This window comes from Microcebus murinus, chromosome 28 (assembly GCF_040939455.1).
Source record: "Microcebus murinus isolate Inina chromosome 28, M.murinus_Inina_mat1.0, whole genome shotgun sequence".
NCBI lineage: Eukaryota > Metazoa > Chordata > Mammalia > Primates > Cheirogaleidae > Microcebus > Microcebus murinus.
In genome coordinates this window covers 9,931,587-9,951,091 of record NC_134131.1, presented here as the reverse complement: position 1 = coordinate 9,951,091, position 19,505 = coordinate 9,931,587, and the positions used below count along the sequence as shown (strand labels likewise).

General features: G+C 36.7%; 2 protein-coding genes across 7 annotated transcripts in view; one reads left to right on the top strand and one right to left on the bottom strand.

Annotated features, from left to right (window-relative positions):
* CRBN (cereblon) overlaps window positions 1–14,898 on the top strand; it is a 26,516-nt gene extending 11,618 nt beyond the window's left edge. For both annotated transcript variants that reach the window (XM_020284270.2, XM_075998445.1), the window contains exons 6-11: window positions 9,937–9,999; window positions 10,998–11,082; window positions 11,696–11,811; window positions 12,317–12,381; window positions 13,237–13,368; window positions 14,230–14,898. In XM_020284270.2, the coding sequence (XP_020139859.1) occupies window positions 9,937–9,999; window positions 10,998–11,082; window positions 11,696–11,811; window positions 12,317–12,381; window positions 13,237–13,368; window positions 14,230–14,410 (642 nt within the window). In that variant the 3' untranslated portion in view covers window positions 14,411–14,898. The remainder of the gene's footprint in view (window positions 1–9,936; window positions 10,000–10,997; window positions 11,083–11,695; window positions 11,812–12,316; window positions 12,382–13,236; window positions 13,369–14,229) is intronic.
* Window positions 12,377–19,505, bottom strand: part of TRNT1 (tRNA nucleotidyl transferase 1) — a 24,313-nt gene continuing 17,184 nt past the window's right edge. For 3 of the 5 annotated variants that reach the window (XM_012757868.3, XM_012757867.2, XM_075998447.1), the window contains 3 exons: window positions 18,283–18,476; window positions 16,878–17,131; window positions 12,377–16,685 (listed from right to left, as the gene is read on the bottom strand). In XM_012757868.3, coding sequence (XP_012613322.1) covers window positions 16,437–16,685; window positions 16,878–17,131; window positions 18,283–18,476 — 697 coding nt within the window. In that variant the 3' untranslated portion in view covers window positions 12,377–16,436. The remainder of the gene's footprint in view (window positions 16,686–16,877; window positions 17,132–18,282; window positions 18,477–19,505) is intronic. The other 2 variants (XR_012915305.1, XM_075998448.1) reach the window with 2 other exon arrangements.

Sequence of the window (19,505 nt, the reverse complement as noted above, 5' to 3'; positions counted from 1 at the left end):
ATTACCTTAAAGAAAAGAGAGGGTTCCTTTGGGGTAGCACAGAGTAGTAGTAGTAGAGAATAGAGAAGTAGAGTATGATTTCCTTCTACCAGACTTCCGAGAGAAAAGTTTGGCTATTATTTTGTACATCTCTATTGACATCACAAAAATTGACAGGACTAGGTGCTCTTTATGGGTATTACTTATTTGGACATTAATTTTTCTATATATCCTTTTGGCTAAATCATTCTTTGTCTTAGGGAATAAAGACAAAGTAGATGAAACCTGTTTCTACTCATTTGTGAGATGTATAGTTTTAAGTACAAAGTGGTTAATATTTATGATTTCTGCCTAAAGAAAAAGATGACTAGTTTCTAAATTTAGAATAAATGGCCTTTTGAGGTTTATCTTTTAAAACTGTGGAAAAACAATTTCCATTTAACCTTAGAAATCCTGTATTACTCATCCCTTACTCTTTAGTAGTGAGAGTTTTAAATTTGGGTGTAAATCAGTATAGGATACTAATTAATCTGTATTAAGTTAGTATGAATTGGTATCAATTATTCACGAAGGGGTCTCATACACTAGTCGGCTTACCACCACGTTTAATGTTCGCGCAGTGGAATTCCTCCAGTTTTCGGAGAGAACTTGTGTAGGATGGGCATCAGGCACATGCTTGGTGTCTTCGACTTCTTGGTCTCATTGGTCAACTAAAACTTAGAATAATCTATTACATAGTACAATGTGTTTAATTACTGTTTCTAAGAAGATTCTAATAAGAAAGATTTATTGCTTGAAGACTCCCAAACAACCTTAAAGTAATACTTACGAAGGTTTAACAATATTGATACTGCCTTAAGTTGCAGGCAGCTTTTGTATGGCTGTGCAATATTTCCTTCTCTAAACCTGATACACTTTAAGTATATTTTTACCCTTGTTTCTTGTAACAGAACAGTGGGAAATTTTATTCCCATAATCATTTTAAATGTAATTGTTGAAGTAAGTATGTCAAAGATGACTCTGTCAGTTTGCGGGCTCCAGGGAGTGATTTTGGAATTTATTAGGTCATTTAGTGCCTAATAGTGTGCTTGGTCCTGGTTTGCTACTGAAATATTATGTGGTAAGGTAATTGCGTCAAGACCTTCCCTATATGTCATCTCAGTATTTACATAGTTGTGAATTTTAATCGCTGGATATTTTTTTCTGGAGGTACACTCGCACCTCAAAGATATCACAGGTGTGGTTTTAGGCAGCGACAATAAAGTGACATCACAGTGACGCAATTCCCAGTGCGCACAAAAGTTATCTTCACGCTGTGCTGTAGTCTATTAAGTGTGGAATAGCATTGTGTCTAAAAAACTAAAAAACTAAAAAATATTTTGTGGCGAAAAATGTAGACGATCACCTGTGCCTTTAGCGCATCCTAATCTTCTTGCTGGAGGAGGGTCTTGCCGCAGCGTCGATGGCTGCTGACCGAGCAGGGCGGTGGGGGCTGAAGGTTGGGTGGCTTTGGCAATGTCTTAAAATAAGACAGTGAAGTTTGCTGTATCGACGCAAAGATTTCTCTTTAGTATGCAGTGCTGTTTGATAGCATTTGACCCACAGTAGAACTGTCTTTCAACACTGGAATCAATCCTCTCAAATCCGGATTCATTCATGTCTTCAGGCCCCACTTCTAAATCTAGTTGTCTTGCTTTTTCTGCCACATCTGCAGTTATTTCCTCCACTGAAGTCTTGAACCCCTCAAAGTCATCGATAAGACTTGGAATCATTTTCCTCCAAATTCCTGTTGATGTTGATATTCTGAACTCCTCTCATGAATCATGAATGTTCTCAGTGGCATTTAGAGTGATGAATTCTTTCCAGAAGGTTTTCAATTTACTTTGCCCAGATCCATCAGAGGAATCACTGTTTCTGCAGCTATAGTGTCACAGAATATATTTCTTAAATAAGAGCTTGAAAGTTGAAATAACTCCTTGATTCACGGGCTGCAGGATGGTGTTGTGTTAGCAGGCATGAAAACAACATTCATCTCCTTGTACATCTCTGTCATAGCTCTTGATCGACCAGGTACATTGTCAGTGAGCAGAAACATTGTGAAAGGAATCTTTTTTGAGCAGTAGGTCTCACCAGTGGGCTTAAAATATTCAGTAAACCATGCTGTAAGCAGACAGGCTGTCAGCCAGGCTTTGTTGTTCCATTTATAGAGCACAGGAAGAGGAGATTTAGCATAATTCTTAAGGGCCCTAGGAATGGTAAATAAGCATTGGCTTCAACTTTAAGTCACCGGCTGCATTCGTTCCTAATGAGAGTCAGCCTGTCCTTTGAAGCTTTGGAACCAGGCTTTGATTTCTCTTTAGCTATGAAAGTCCCGTAGATGGCATCTCTTCCAATGGAAGGTTGCTTCATGGACATTGAAACTCTGTTGTTTAGTAACCACCTTCATTAATGATCCTAGCTAGATTTTCTGAATATCTTGCTGCAGCTTCTCCAGCGGCACTTGCTGCTGCTGCTTACTCTTTTATGTTATGGAGATGGCTTCTTTCCTTAAATCTCTTGAACTACCCTCTGCTAGCTTCCAACTTTTCTTCTGCAGCTTTCTCACCTCTCTCAGCCTTCAGATAATTGAAAAGAATAAGAATGCTCTGGATTAGGCTTTGGTTTAAGGGAATGATGTGGCCAGTTTGATCTAACTAGGCCACTAAAACTTCATATCAGCCATAAAGCTGTTTGACTTTCCTATCTATCATTCATGTGTACTTTTAATTTCCTTCAAGAACGTTTACCTTTGCATTCACAACTTGGCTAACTGTTTGGAGCAAGAGACCTAGCTCGGGGCCTGTCTTGACTTTTGACATGCCTTCCTTGCTAAGCTTAATCATTTCTAGCTTTTGATTTAAAGTGAAAGACATGCAACTCTTCCTCTCACTTGAATACTTCGAGGCCACTGTAGCGTTAATAATTGTCCTAATTTCAATATTTTTTTTTTGTCTCAGAATAGGGAGGAGAGGGAGAGAGATGTGGGACTAGCCAGTCAGAACCCAGCATTTATTGATTCAGTTCACCGTGCAGTTCATGGCACCCCAAAACAACTACGATAGTAATGTTAAAGATCTCTGATCACAGATCACCATAACAGATATAATAATAATGAAAACACTTGAAATATTGAACAGTTACCAAAGTGTGACACAGAGCCATAAAGTGAGCACGTGCTGTTGGAAAAATGGCACTGATAGACTTGCTCAACAACAGGGTTCCCACAAACCTGGAATTTTTAAGAAGCACAGTAAAATGAGGTATGCCTGTATTAAGTTGCTTTGGTTTATATAATAGTTCTTCCATGCCAAGATTGATTAAAAATTCTTAACCGTTTAAAAATCCTAAATCAAGTATTCTTAGCAAAGTTCTAAGCATAGGGTGAAAGTGTCTGTAATTGATTCCTGACTTTAGTGCTCTGTACAGCTAGTTCTGTGACCTGCCCACAGGATCTTACAGTCTTGAACTTCAGCTAAACAAATAAGACTGCTTTTTAAATTGACTTGTTGTGTAAATTACTGATTAAATTCTTCCCTTTCTGTGGTTAAAGTGCCTGGGATGGTTCACGTTGAATTCAGAATTAGCCCTTTGCAACTGGGTTGTCACTGGCTCCACAAGAGCCAGGAAAGACAGTCCCTTATTTGAGACCAGATCCTCTACCTTTCCCTGTTGTCTTACTTCTCCAAGTCATTCTGGACTCTCAACATTAGCCCTCAGTTATTTTCATATTCAGAGTTGCCACGGGCTAAACAGAAGGTGCTAAGGAATGAGAGAGGCATAAAAGGTTTTAAGAGATACGGATGCCTTCATCCTGTGTATTTGTCACATTGTTTAAAGGGTTCTCTTGTTTAGACTTTGAGTAGAGTTTCTTAGGTCCTGAAATTTGGGATCTAGGTCATTAGGGCAAGAAAAATTGCTAGCTGTTTGTTCTATTTTGAACTCCAGGTGACCTAAAAACTCTGTTCTACTTTAAAGAGACCACTTAGAGCCAATCTGTATGCATCAAAAAGTAGAATGTAGCCCAGGGAAAGGGGATTCCAGACCCCATTGGTGGAGACTCCATGTGCAGGGGTGCCATTTCAGGGACTTGGCGTACGGCACGTTTAGCAGGACACTAGCTTACCAAGGGGATGGACTATGTAACGGTGCTTGTCTTCAGACAGATCTAGGGCTCGGTTAATTCCTCTTCATAGTGCTTACTTGCATCTTACTCTTACGTCACACCACAGTGTGTTTTCCTCCATGTGTGAATAGTAGTTACAATTGTCTGAGTTGGGAGATTCTTACATGATTCTGAGCTAATCCAAGCTAATTAGGTGGCCATCACTTTTCCAGCGGAAAAGGTACTTAAAGGATCCAGGATTGTAGTCTTCCTGAGATGTATTCAGTTAACCTTGAAACTATGCACACTTTTGTCATTGAAAACTAAACATCCCAAATGGCATGAAATAAAATTATTTAGACTTCTCAAAGTATTTCTGTGTAATCTTCCGTTCTAACAAGGGAGTGTTACAGAAGATTCAACACGTCCCTACTGATTAAGGAGTTAGGCCAGTGTAATGAGGAAACATTGCTTCAAATCCCACTCCCATCTAGCGACTTTCTGTATTCTGTGATTCAAGCCTTGAAACTGTTTACTACTTTTCCCACTACAGAGCCTTTCCCTTTTCATTGTGTTTGCTGGGGGATTTTCTCAAAGTGAGGAAACTTTTTGTTAATCTATTTTGGAGTATGACTTAAATATTTCTAAGTGTACATGTTGCTTGCCCAGACCATCTGCATATTTATCTACAAAGGCTTACTATGTTAATCAGAATAGAGTTTAATTTGAAATGTAAAGAGAAATCAAATGTGGAAACAGATATTAAGAAAGTGATTGATGCTTATCTCTCTAGTTTCTGCTAAATTTCAAAGCCATGGTTGCTCTTGCTTACCATATAGAACAGGGAGGACCTGCACCCATCCAGAAGGTTAGGACCCTCAAACATGATCTCACAGATTAGCTTTCAAGTCTCCTTTTACAGTTTCTTTGTGAAAATACAAATATTCTTATTTCTTTCCTCTTTCTTATGCAAAAGGATACCTACTGCCTTGGACCTTATTCTCTTAACATCATATCATATAGAACTTTTTTTTGTTGTTGAGTTTATAGAGCACTGCTTTTTTCTCTTTAGAACTACACAGAATTCTGTTGTTTGAATACACTATAATTTATATGACCCAGTCCCCTATTGACAACAGATCTGCACTACACATAATGTGAATAAATGACAGTAAATATACATTGTCAGTTTTGAGGAGTGGGATAATTGGGTTTCAGGATAAACACATTTGTAATTTTGACAGATATTTTCAAAGTACCTTATTACGGAGGTTGTGCCTATATGCACCGTCATTATCACTGTTGCATCCTGACTTCACAGACAATTACTATCAAAGCTAATATTTGCTAATCTCGTAAGTGAAATATAGGATCTTGTTGAAGGGTTAATTTGAATTTTTCTGAGAGAGATTGAACATTTTAAGAACAATTTATATTTCCTTTTTTATGAAGTCTTTGCCCATTTTTCTGTTGGCTTGTTGTATTCTAGGAGTTCTTTGTAATCTCTATGTAAAATCTCTGTAATTAATGAGTTCCAAACATTTTCCCTAGTTTGCCATTTGTCTTTTAACTTTTTCTGTGTGTGTGTGTGTGCTCTATCATATGGAAGTACTTTTTTTTATTATATAGTTGAATTTTTTTTAATGCTCTGTATTCTAAATCATAGCTAAAAATGACTTCCCCATGCAAAGGAATGTGTTCCTTTGTTTTCTTTTTATACTACTATGATTTCATTACTTTTATCTTGTAAATCCATGTATAGTTTATCCTGGCATGAGTTCCTCTTTACTTTTTTCCATTTTTTTGAAGAATCCACATTTGCCCCCCACTGATTTGAGGAGCCACCTTTATCACAGACCAAATTCATAGGCTTTTTATTTTACTTTTCTTCTGCTCTGTTGGTCTGTCAGTCTGCTTACGTACCACCATCATGGTATTACAACCGTTGGCACTTTATAGTTTGCAGCAATAAAATTAGGACCAGAAAGCCCTCACTGCCCTTCTTTTGTCAAGCTTTTAATAACTACTATTGATTAACTTTTGCACATGAACTTGAGAATCTGTTTCACCTTGCTCCAGGATGATAATAACAGTGGTAACAGCAATAATATTTGTATTTTTATACTAAAGAAAAGTCTTGAAATCTTAGTCTTAGGCTATTTGTAGTCAGGTGCTTCCTCAGACAGACTGGTGATTTCCCAGGCGTGCGTCGTACCTGTGCATTTGTGTATCTGCGGTTAGCTCTGTAAGCCTCAGGAGGAGGAAAGAGCTTATCATTCCATTCCAGTTCTTACTACCAAGTAGGAATTTGGTAAATGAAAAAAAGGAAACAAAAATCGGTAACTTTTGAATTATTTGGATAAATTATGTTTAGCATTTATGTTGCTGATTGTAATGTAACACAATAAATAACCACTTTTGGTCACTATATAGGAGAAATCAATGATAATGATATACTATTTATATTTAGCTTTTCACATTACTCTTCCAATTTTCATTGCACTTCAAAGACTCATTTAAATGGAGTTTCACATTTTTTGAACATTCTACACTGTTGAGAGGCAAAGCTGAAGCCATAGTTATTTAGGTTTAAAAGTGGAAGAATGTGATGGATTACCTCCAGGTAACAGAGATTCATTTTAAGGGTCTTTATGCCTGCTTTCAATAGTAAATCCTGTTCCCAGCGTGAATACTACTTCACTGGAGAATCAGTCATTGGTTACTTTTAAGTGCCTAAACTTTTTTAGCTGGTATTAAAATTTTCTTGAGGTGTAACTCTTTTATGATATAAATCATAGTGTTGATATATTCAAAGAATGCCCATAAATTGCTGGAATTTACCATCAATTTTACCCAGATTTAAGACAGGAGCCTCTCCTTTTGTGCCAGAAAGCTAAATGGGACTCTTAAATTTGAGGATATTGAAGAGGCTTAAATTCTGGTAGTTGCCCTGTGCAAGCTAGCTAATCTTTTCTGGTATGCTTCTCTTCACTTGTATGTTTGACTGTATAAAACACATCACAGACATCAAGGGTCTGTTTAAGCATTTAGATTTCTAACTAGAAATTTTAGAATCTGTCAGGATAATCTAGATAAAGAATTTTAGAGGTCTTCTCACTCTAAAAGCAAGGGAACTCAGAGATACCTGAGACTGCTTGTTCGTGGGGGGTGGTGGCAGAGTGAGTGGCAATGGCCCTGAACCAGTGCATTTCTCTGCATTTACTAGGGTGCCATACTCTGTTTTCTTTGTAATTGGAATTTATTTATATATGAATAAATTATTTTGGCTTCTCTTTATATTGACATGGATGCCAAATAAGATTACACCTTTGTACTATACTTTCATATACTTTGTGCTGCAAAATTGATCATTCTATTTGTGTCAAGTATGTTTTAATGACTGAATTGGGAGTATGTCAATCAGCCAAACTGAAACTTTCTGTTGGGTCTTTGGCATTTTGTATTTCTAAGAATATGTAATTTTAGAAAGTAAGCTGCTCTCCACTGAAGTACAAGCTCCACGGGGCAATGATGTTAGTCTTTTTTTTATTTGCTGGGATATCCTAAATGCATAAAAATAATGCCTGACATGTTAGGTGCTCAAAATATTTGTTGAATGAATGATGGTTAGAGTCAGACTTCCTGTGCAAATCCTAGCTCCTCCCATTTACGGACTTCATGACCATTGACAAGTTATTACCATCCTTCTGTGCCTGTGGCTTTATCTTTAAAATGGCGATAATAATATTACCAATCTTACAATATTCTTATGAGATGTGAAGTTTTTGACCCAATATTAATGGTTGCCCTTGCTGTTCCTGAATATTCACCGAGTTATCTGATATACTGTTGGTAGTTTTTTTGTTTTGTTTTGTTTTTTTAATTCTGTAATTGGACTGTGGCAGTAATTCCTAGCATTAGATATTTGGTCTTAAAAATAAAGGACAGGCCGGGAGTGATGGTTCATGCCTGTAAGCCCAACAGGCAGCTCCAACCTACACATCCCCGTTAACGCAAGACATTCTCTTCTTTGACAATGAAAGTTCCCATTTCCAGCCTTCACAGAATAGAGTAGCTTTCTGATCTCTTTTCTTGGATTCTGGACTTCCAGTATAGCTAGAATAAGATGGGGTGAGGAGCAGAGGGTGCGAGCTATACAGCACATCGTACAACTGTACAGCACAGCTCATAACAACTGAGTCCTCAAGTCTATGTGTGTTGTGTACCCACATTTCATACCTACCGTGTTTCCCCGAAAATAAGACCTGCCCATAAAATAAGCCCTAGCAGGATTTCTAAGCATTTGTGCAGTGGAAGCCCTACACTGAAAATAAGCCCTAGTGACGGGCGTGGCTGCGCAGCGCATCTGCACAACCCATGCGTGTCGTCACAGAGCAGTCAAGAACACGAGCAGCCCTTCTCATCTGCCCCATCGTGACAGCTACTAGCCCAGAGGTGACAGGAAAGGTGCAGGCAGCCCCACCAAGGCCAGCTCCCCGTTAGGTCCCAGCCATCCCACGTGTGCTGCAAGCTGAGGCTTTGAGGGAAAAGTAACACATCCCCTGAAAATAAGCCCTAGGATGTCGTCTTGAGGAAAAATAAATATAAGACCCTGTCTTATTATCAGGGAAACACGGTAGTCATAGATGTCACAGGTGCAAGAGTAGAATCTTCCTGTTATTTTGTTAACTGGTGCCTTGCTTTTCTTGTTCTGGTCTGTTAAAAGACCTTTTTGATCTACCTTATTCCTTTTCCCTCCCAGTTTCATGTGTCCTGTCACTTGTCAATTAACAAATTTGTTTACAATGAAATTACAAACACTTGTACATATGTAGGTTTTGTTTTTTGAGAAAAATATTCTTTATATTCTGTAGGTTTAGTATGCCTCATTCTTTGATCACTTGCAGAATATTCCTGAGTATAAACATATCCTAATGTTTTTAACCATCATCTTGTTGATATTTAGGTGGTTTTCAGTCTTGCTGTCAACAGCACTGCGCAGTATCCTTTCAGTCATGTTTTTGTGTCCTATTGAAAAATTATTTGGTTATTTTTGCACATCTAATCTTCAAAATGAACTTGAAATTATGCTTATAAATTCTAATCTCATTGGTATTGCATTGAACATATATTTTGAGGACTGACCTCTTAACAGTATTGAGTCTTCCCATCAAATACTGAAATTCTGCAGGAATTTAAGTGTAATTCCCATTTTTATGTGGATTTAGGCATGATTCTGTAATTTGATCCCAAATTACAACAGTTGGAGATAGGTAATGGGTTCCCCTCTCCCTGAATTTTATGAAATGGGGGATTTGATCATGAAGTCTGAAGTATATGATCATTTTATTCTTCTTGGAATTTTATCACTTCCTATTTTTGCCCTTGTAGTGATTTAGTTAAGATACCTTTGAAGTTTTTACAGAAAGACAATTCGGATTGTTCTTTGAGGTTTTCACCATAGATACTGGCCAGGTAATTACTGGTATAAAGGCAACTAATGTGGTTGTAATAGAAGTATGTTATTTAGCTACTCTTCAGGTTCATCTCATTTTTACTAAGTTGTCTTCAGCATTGAAATGTTAATATTTGAACTTTTCAGTAGGAATCAAGATTCTCATTACAGTGTATAATATATTAAGGCTATGAAAGCATGATTTCAAACTTAATAGTCATCTATTATGGGATTATCAATGTTTTTTAACGTTTTAAATTAGAAAAGGTTTTCCTAGGCCTAAATCATTTTTCAAATGTTGCTCTTTCCATCATTAGAGTCTGTGGTCTGTGTTTTTACGTGACTTTTTTTTTGTTTTCAGAGAAAGTTCCATTGTGCAAATCTGACTTCATGGCCTCGCTGGCTATATTCCTTATATGATGCTGTAAGTAACTTACCTTAAACATTTTGTATCTGTAGTAAGCCACATCATAATTAAGGGTCAGAACTGGTACCATTTGTTACATTTAGAGTGAAATGGGTGGGAGTTAAGAGAGATTGCTGGATAGACTCTGCCTCTTATTTCTGTAAGTTTTAGTGTTTCCAGTTTCTGGTGGCTTTATAAGTTAAGGATAAGATACTGTGAGACATGTTATGGTTTATTAAGCATTTGAAAATTTTGGGGGCAAAGTGGCAGTTAAATTTAGAAAATTAAAGAATCCTTAAATATGTTTTGGTTTTTCTCAAAAAAAAGTATTACATCTCTGTGGACCTATAAAAACGGGATAATAGTAGCTATAGGCATTTAGCAAAGGTTAGTCATTTCCTTTAGTGAATCACTTTGCCCATAAACCTGGAGTCCTGGGAAAACTAAACAAGTTTTGAGCACTTATGACATGCATGACACTGAGGGGACTGCAGTTGGTCTGTTCTTTTGGCTCGAGCTATTACAAAGATATGCTGTACACGAGTATTTTTTGCATATGGGCGTGAAAAGATTGAAAACAGTTTCATGTTGTAAACAGGGCCAAGGTACACAGATAGCAAATGCTAGTGCAATTTATAGGTGCTGTAGTCTCTGAACTGGGTCAGAAAAGGCTTCATGCCGAGCAGAAGAGAGGCCAGAGATAGTTTGGCAGGAGCGTAGAGAGGCATCTGCAAGGCACTTAGGAGCAGTGTGCCCCTAGGGTAGACAGACTGTTGGTGAGAGAGGCCTGGGAAGCCACGATGTTGCTGGGGAAAGGAGTGGGACTTGGTCATTTCTGCATGAGAAAAAGGAGACATTGAAACCGGGACTCGATGGGACCAAGATTTTACTATATAGGGATAACTTAAATTGCTACCAATATATTAGTTTTATTTAAAAAAAAAAAAAGTTGAAAAGCTGACAGTAAATTTTAATAAGGTTGTGAAGTTTATTGTGGCTCCTTTTATTTTAAAAAGGAAACCTTAATGGATAGAATCAAGAAACAGCTCCGTGAATGGGATGAAAATCTAAAAGATGATTCTCTTCCTTCAAATCCAATAGGTATGAAAAATTACTTTCTTTCCTGTGGCAGAAACAGCAGTTTTTATTTTTTTTTTTACTGATTAATATTTTAATTAAATCTGAAAAGCATACAAATTTCCTTTGCTTTGAGCAGTTGAAAAAATGAGTGGTTTTTAATTTTACCAAAATTCTTAGAGTCTGTGAACACTCCGATTTTAGGCAAGTTTACCATGAAAAGTTCAAATTGCAGTAAGTGGCTCTCATCTAAAAACACTTCCTAAGTGTAAAGACTCTTTGCTCTTTAAAGGTGACCCTCATTCCAGGACTTTACCCTTATTTATATATAATCTGTTTGTTTATACCATATAGTTTAATTATTCTAGTCTTTTGGCAAATAAGTGACTTATGGATTCAAGTTCATATTTCACATTAAAAACATTTACGAAAAAAACTCATGGGAAAAGAAGTTACATTTAGGACTTGGTAAGAAGATATACTTGATAGCTGGTATATTTTAGTATGTTTACAATTGTATAAAATATGTTTGGAGAACCCTGTAGAGAAGGGTTTATTTCACTATCTGATTCTTAAGTTATTTGATGCTTATCTAACTCATGAGTCTCAAACTTCAAAACCCCACCATGTCTTTAAGATTTTTCTTACAGAGTAGCTGCTTGTCTTCCTATTGATGATGTATTAAGAATTCAGCTCCTTAAAATTGGTAGTGCTATCCAACGACTTCGCTGTGAATTAGACATTATGAATAAAGTGAGTAAAGTTGACTATGTTTGTGATGCTTGTGTCTAGGCAGGCGAGAGAACTAGGATGCGCTGTTGGGACTGAAAGCTGTCTGTGGAGTCCAGTAATGTAGTTGAGCGATTAGGAAAAATTGTTTAACCTGCCATGCTTTGCACTTAAAATATGTTCAAGTGTAATGTAAATATTTCAATTGGATTCATGCAGAAAGAAACTCAGATTGGTTTGTATTTTTCAAATATGAATACCTTTGTCTAACTTTGTGAAAAATATGTGATTTCTACATGGAACATATGTGGTTATATATCCCTATTTATCCTAGAAGATCATTTAGTTTTATAAGTGAATTATGTGGCAGATCTTATATTCAATGTGTTTCTTGTTCCATCTTTAAAACTAAGTTTGTAAATGGCTGAAAGGAAAATATATTTAGAAGTTTCTTGATGAGCTATATATAATTGCATAATAAAACAAGTGCCTACTTTTCCCACTGATAATTTTCTCTTAAATTTTATAGTGTACTTCCCTTTGCTGTAAACAGTGTCAAGAAACAGAAATAACAACCAAAAATGAAATATTCAGGTAAGATCTTTATTATATTTCTAGTATACCCCTGAATACATTTCCGACCACCTTACCAGAATTACTAATACAATCAAGACTGTATTTCCATTTTCCATATATTTCCCTCCAATACCTAAAAATTATAAATACTCAGCAAATGAAACATGGGGAGTTAACTCAGATTTGGTTAAGACCATCTTTCACATTAGGTAATCATGGCAGTGTGGATATGTCAGGGATTATTTATAGGTAATGTGCATGGTAAAATAAAACTGAGCAATCCTTGTTGAAAATCTATATATTAGAGTATCTTGGAAATTTATAGACATGTACTATGATTATCATAGTGATTAATGACCTAACACGGATGCCTCAGGCATTATAGTTCAATCATTGGTTTTGCCTCGTAAGACTAAAGTAGAATATGCTTCTGAACACCTACTGATGTTGTGATATAACAGTGTTTGAAAACGATTTTACGATGAATTCATCAAAATTACAAATCAAAAAAGTGCTATTTAGAAAATAATCAACAGCACAAGGATGACCACATAACACCTTTTTATTGTACTAACATTCCCAGAGAGACTGATAGATGAATTTGATTGAGCTATGTATGCTTTACAATGTCTATCATGAGAAGGGTTTTAAAAACTAGTACTATTTCCCTTTCAGTCATCACAGAAAACATACTGACTGAAATGGGACTGTCTGCCAATCCCTTAACATGATGCTAAGATTCTGGTATTGCCCAAACCTAAAAGATTAAAACCTGCAGCTCATTTCTTAGAGAACTTTAAAAAAATCTGTCCATTTAGAGTTAGACCTTTTTCTTCATTTTGACTTATCCTCCCTGTTGATTCTTTGTTGTAGTTTATCCTTATGTGGGCCAATGGCAGCGTATGTCAATCCTCACGGATATGTGCATGAGACGCTCACCGTGTATAAGGCTTGCAACCTGAATCTGATAGGCCGGCCTTCGACAGAGCACAGCTGGTTTCCTGGGTAATATGTTGGTGGTGGTTGCTTTTTTTTTTTTTTAACCTTAATTGGGCAGAAAAACCCAGAGTCCTAATCAGAGTTGCTAGAATTAAAAGAAAAAAATACACGATGAAGTACTTTATGGAATACTTTTCATTCCATAAATAACTGGAAACATCTATTACGCTTTTATTGAAGGTGAAAGCAGGTTGGTAACTGCAGTTGTCCCAAAATTACTGTCACCTCATTCAGCTGTCTTGTGGCCCAGTAAAATCATTTCTACGTGGACCCCTAATGCTGTAAAACCAGAGAATGTTTCCCAAGCAGTGATAGACTAAGTAGATGCAGAAACCACTGAATCATGCTTTTCTTCCAGTTTTTGCATTTTTTTTTTTAGCCCACTGATTCTCAAAGTATGATCCTGGGAACTTACTAGATTCCCTTAGCTGTATTTTGCTTGATTTATGTTCCAAATTCTGGGTCAGCGTCGGCCTTTTATTTTGAAAGAGGTGGGGTGGATTAACTAGGACTGTCCTATTTTGTCACCCTTTGTAAGGAATAAAAGTAGAATTAATTTGTTAATGAGGACATGGTTAGTATTCCTGGTTAAACTGACAAAATCATTCATGTTTTTTAATCTTATGCTCATATCCCACCCAGTTGAACTCAGACAGTAGTTGTTTTCTAACTTGACTGCAGTAGAAAACAAAGGAAAAGCCAGTGCAAGTTAGAATGTATAAAGAAATCTATAATAATAAGATCCGTCTTTTTCTCTCTTTAGAGGAAAAATTTAAACAGCTTATGTAAAAAATCTCAGGTCAGAATATTCTGTTTGTCTTAACAGCTTTCTATGATAGCTAAGAAAACTCTCTCTTTATTTTGTAGGTATGCCTGGACTATAGCCCAATGTAGGATCTGTGCAAGCCACATTGGGTGGAAATTTACAGCCACCAAAAAAGACATGTCGCCTCAAAAATTTTGGGGTTTAACTCGATCTGCTCTGTTGCCCACAATCCCAGACACTGAAGATGAAATAAGTCCAGACAAAGTGATACTTTGCTTGTAAACAAATATGGTAGGGATCGAGTTATCTAACAATTTGGTATTCTAAAATCATAGCCTCTGATATTTACCTAAGTAAATACAACATGGAGGGTTGAAGTTTCTTAGTCAAACTGTATATGAAGATTTAAGTTAAAGTATACTTTGGAGAGGATGAAAAGCAGTATCGAGTACAAGTTTGGTTTCAGGAATATGTACTTTAGTAGCATGGTGCCACTATCCTGTGGAATCTGTTATGTCTGGTACCATGTCATTTGAGATTGCACAAAGCATTTTAAATTCCTACAATGTGAAAACGTTTGATCATGATGTATGGGACATCATACCTGCTCCAGATGATAAAGGCTAGGGTGCCAAGCACATGTTCCTTTTTGTAAGAGGCCAGGCATTGTGTGTTAAAGGCCGTTTGTTCATTTCAATTTTCTTTAGCTTCTCTGAGATACTGATTTGTAAATCTCGAAAACATTAAAACATGCAGTTTGAGTCCAGAAATGAAGTTTTCATTTGTGTTTGTACTAACCCTCATTATTCTGTTCCATACAAAGCTTAAAACTACTGGGGGGGCAGAGATGGCCAAACATGTCTTCTGTCTCCACATATAGGACAGAAGTGGAACTGTAATTTTGTTCAATGTAAATTGAAGATCTCTCAACTTTATTTAAATAATGTAAATATCTACTCATAAGCAAATAACTTAGGTGTAAGAAATAAGTTTTAAGATAGATAAACTACTTTGCTACCTACCTCCTTACTTACATATTCAAGGGTTCAGCAGATCCTTTACCCGTTTATGTAATTTATAGCAGGGAGAATTAACCGACTATAAACAGACCATTTAATTTCTGCATGTTTTTACCAACTTTGAAATCAGAGTAAATGAAAAGCAACACAAGAATGCTGCTGTTTAGGATATTTGTTTTATGTGCTCACTAGATGTTCATAAGTAAGTACACTGCCCTACAACTATTTCTAATGGATTCGAGCAAGTTCTTTTCAGTAGCACAGTAATACTCTGGAATTGAAACCCTCAGTGAGGGAACACTGCTTTCTGCCTTTGCTCCATGAAGGGTATAATCTCAGAATGTTCAAACACTTGCATACAAAACCAGCCCTCTGAAATCTGTATACTTTTTATATAAAAAGAATACGAATTATATGATACTGAATCCAAATATGTACTACAGTAGTATTTAATTACTGACCTGGGTGCAGTTGTTTCTGAGGCTCCAATTCTTGTACCATAGTCCCTGTTATACTGTTTGTCACACTTCCTTTTAGTTGGGTTTTAACAGAAATAATATGCTTTCCAAAATCGTTTTATCAAGGTCCAAAATTACTACGTGCCCATAGAGTACAAAGATGGTACGACTGGCTACACAGAAAGGAAAATCTATTATAAAATATCAATAGTTTATGCAACGAAAGCACTAGGGCTCAAATCTTTGAAGAGACACTAGTCATAGGGCCATCCAGAAGATTTCCAGACAGCCCTCCTATATCTCAAGTGCAATATACCAAGGAATACCTGTATACTTCTAAGAGTAACCCTCAATCCCATAACTTTCCCAGACTTTGTAATACAGACTGAAACATAGCTTACTAGAACAAATCTTGTTATGAACGAATGTCAGCCACCCATGGCACATTTGGTATTTTATGCAAATTTGTCAACTATTTTAGAATTCAGATAAGTGACACTTGAAGACAGTCATTTCACTTGCAAGTAAGTGTCTAAGACAATTACCTTTTTAAGATCAATCTTAGTACTGCCTTATGCAAAACATAGATAGAAGCCACTTAGCTATACCTTTCTCAGTGGAACTATTCCAAATGCATGATAAGGTTCAATCAGATCAAGAGGAGGTAGACTTCAGTTTAGTGCCCGAATTATAGTTCACAAAGACCTTTATTCTACTGAAAAGGTCCTCTATGCTGGTTTTTATTCCACTATAGTTTCCTAAATCTCACTATGAAGGAGGGTAAGAAAAACAGTATTACCAAAATGTTCCAGTTTTTAGTAGCCATCAATTTTAGTTCTTCTTTATGTAACTTAGAAGTTCATCTTTTTCCATTTGGTAACCACTTTTTTTCCACTGCTCTCGCAATTGTTGTAATAGAGCCCCAATTTCTTTTCCTGAAGAGATGCCCGCTTTCCTGATGTCGTGGCCACTGACAGGAAAGGGAGGAACGGACCACTGCTCCATTTCCTTCAGGAGGCTGCGCTCTCCTTGGTACTTCAGTAGCTCACACACGCGAGCAGACGCGTCAGGTTCCCTAGACTGGGTGCCAAAATCAAATATTTAGTTTCATCGCACAGAACAATCACTTGTGATCTTATACTAAATGCTCAATATGAAATTTTTCATTTAAAATCAGTAAAATCCACAGAATTGTAGATCTAAGTTTTAATAAATTAGTTCTATAACTAGTGAAGATAATTTATATTCTGCCCAAGCCTAGTATATACTTACATCTATAATGAAGTCTTGATACGGTTTCAGTGGTTCTGAACTATCTGTTGCTTTAATCAAATCTTTCCTATTTTTAACTATAAATAAGCCAAGGTTTTTCTCTTCTTTTGAAATCTTCAGCCTCAAATCCAATTTTGTGACATCATCCTGTACTTTGAATAATGAGGCCAAAAGAGTCATTGGCTTTGGTGAAAAACCTTCAACATTTTTACAGACTCTGTTAAATTCTTCTAAACTTGCATTAGCAGGTAAACCTGTAGGGACAAAATCATTTTTCACCTGTTTTTAGTGAGGGGGAAAAAAACTCATATCCTACACCAACCATTGTTTCAGTATGCTGAAATGCCCTGTCACCAGGACACGTTATAAGGACAGATGGAGACCTGATGCTCCATCTTCAGGTGAAGCACTGACACATCACTCTCAAAACCGAGAAGCCCCTAAAATGTTGCTTCCATTAACAAGCTACATGGGGAGGTCCAGAAGCGATGGTGGTGGCAGTGTCAGGTTCACATGGGCCACTTTTTCCAATCATAAACTACTTCCCACTGACAGACTACCATGTGACACCGACCGTCAATAATTTTCTATCTTTAGTTGAAATAAACCCAAGTTTTCTGAAGTGTGATAAACCATATAATGCTCTTCACGTTCTTTGTGAACATGAGTAACATTTAACAATTTCCATATTTAAGCCACTCTTCTACAGGTGTTTTACCTGTATTAACTCACTGAATCCTCTTACCCTTCTATTAGATAGATACTATGTCACAAAGCTGGTATGTGCCTGAGCCTCATTCAAACCCAGATCTGACTCCAGAAACTATTCTGTGCAGTATGCCATCTTTGAGCTATTCCCTACTCATGACAAAACTGATCTTCCCCATACCCCAAGGCTTATCTTATTTTAAAATACTCCATTCAGAATTCTTATTTAAATGAATCAAACATTTTTTATGAAATTTTAACCACTTCGGTACCAGCATCAACTATAGTCAACAGCCACAGATGAACGCCCACAGCGACTTCAGCCGTGATAAGGCTCATAGCCGAGCGTCGACTTTATAATTTTGAATTGACTTTTCTAATTTTTCATTTATCAAAATAAAATTGTGAACATTTAAAAATAACGTAATGAAAACATGTATGTCTATGTTACCTATTCTGATTTACATGACAAGTAAAGCTGCCTGTAAAGTAAAACAAGCTCTCAGTGCTTTCAAGCTTTCCTCATCACACAAGAGCAAAACAGACCCGTTGTCAATGCACAGCACAGACTATCGTGCGGACTATGAGTGCCGGCTATGGGCAAGGTTCCACGGCCAGTGAGCGTGGTACCAAAGTGGTTAAACTACACTAGATGTTTCGTTATCAAAAATTCAAACACTTTATAACTTGTTCTTACCTATATATGGAGCTACATCAAGATCATACATAAGGTGAATCAAATGATTTACATGGTTACCAATGAGAATTTTTTTCAGTTCTACCCAAATCCTCTCTCCTGATATTCCAGCCAGGCCTTTTGCATTTTCTGCAATTGCTTCCAAGGTTTCAGGATCATGATCACCAGGTTTGTCTACAATTTTCCCATAAAACCTGTAACACAAAAATCTTCACGGCATATTATCGGTATATTGGCATATCACAAGAAATAACTTTTTTTTTTACTCTTACTATCCCATACGTCTACTTAACAACATGAACTAGTTAGGTTTAGCAGGGACATTAGAAGGCACTTGGCCAATTTTCTACCTCCTTTTGTTTCCAGATGAGAAAACCAAAGATTTAATAAAATATAAGTCAAGTCACCTTAAAGTTAGCAAGACACAGAACCCCAAGGTCTCAATTTCACTTCAAAATGACTGGCTGAGATGCTCACAATGGCCATCAAATGCAGTTCCTGAATTGGTACTTACAGTGGATGGAAAAAGGAGCATCCTTATAAAGGCACCAAAACAAGATTGGAACGCCATCGTGGAGCTGTCTTAAACCCTCAAAGTTTGCTGTTTGTACACATTAAGAATTTCAAAGACTTTCAAATATGACATACCTAGTTGCAGAAACTGGAGTTTATTTCATGGAATCTCAGAACTGGAAGCCCTAGAGTATATCCATTCTACCACTCATACCCTTAAAATTTAATTCATTAGTAATCTAAATTAAATGCTAATTACAGGTAAGTTCTGATCTATGTACTGTTATTTATATAGGGACTATCTGCATATACTTAAGTTTAGAGAAATAGCATTTATTAACAAAATGTGCAAGATGTTGCAGAATATTCTGAGGATGATCTTAACCAGCATAAAATGACTACTACTGGGCTTAATCTAACCAGTTACAATAGTTTTTTCAAAAGGTTACAGTAAGGAGTGTAAAAATCACTAATGTCCACAAAACCATGCATGCATTTCAGACTTACTAAGTTGTTAAGCATGTCTTTTATACTTTAATTGTTTCACTGGTCATATAACAGGTATTTATTTTCACCAATATCGTTTTGTTGTATCAGAGATTTCCATGACCACCTGACCCTTTAAGCCATATAAAGGCAGACACTTTCATTCATTACATATTCAAAGCACCTACACAGTACGTGGCCTGTGCTAAGCACTCAGACAACTG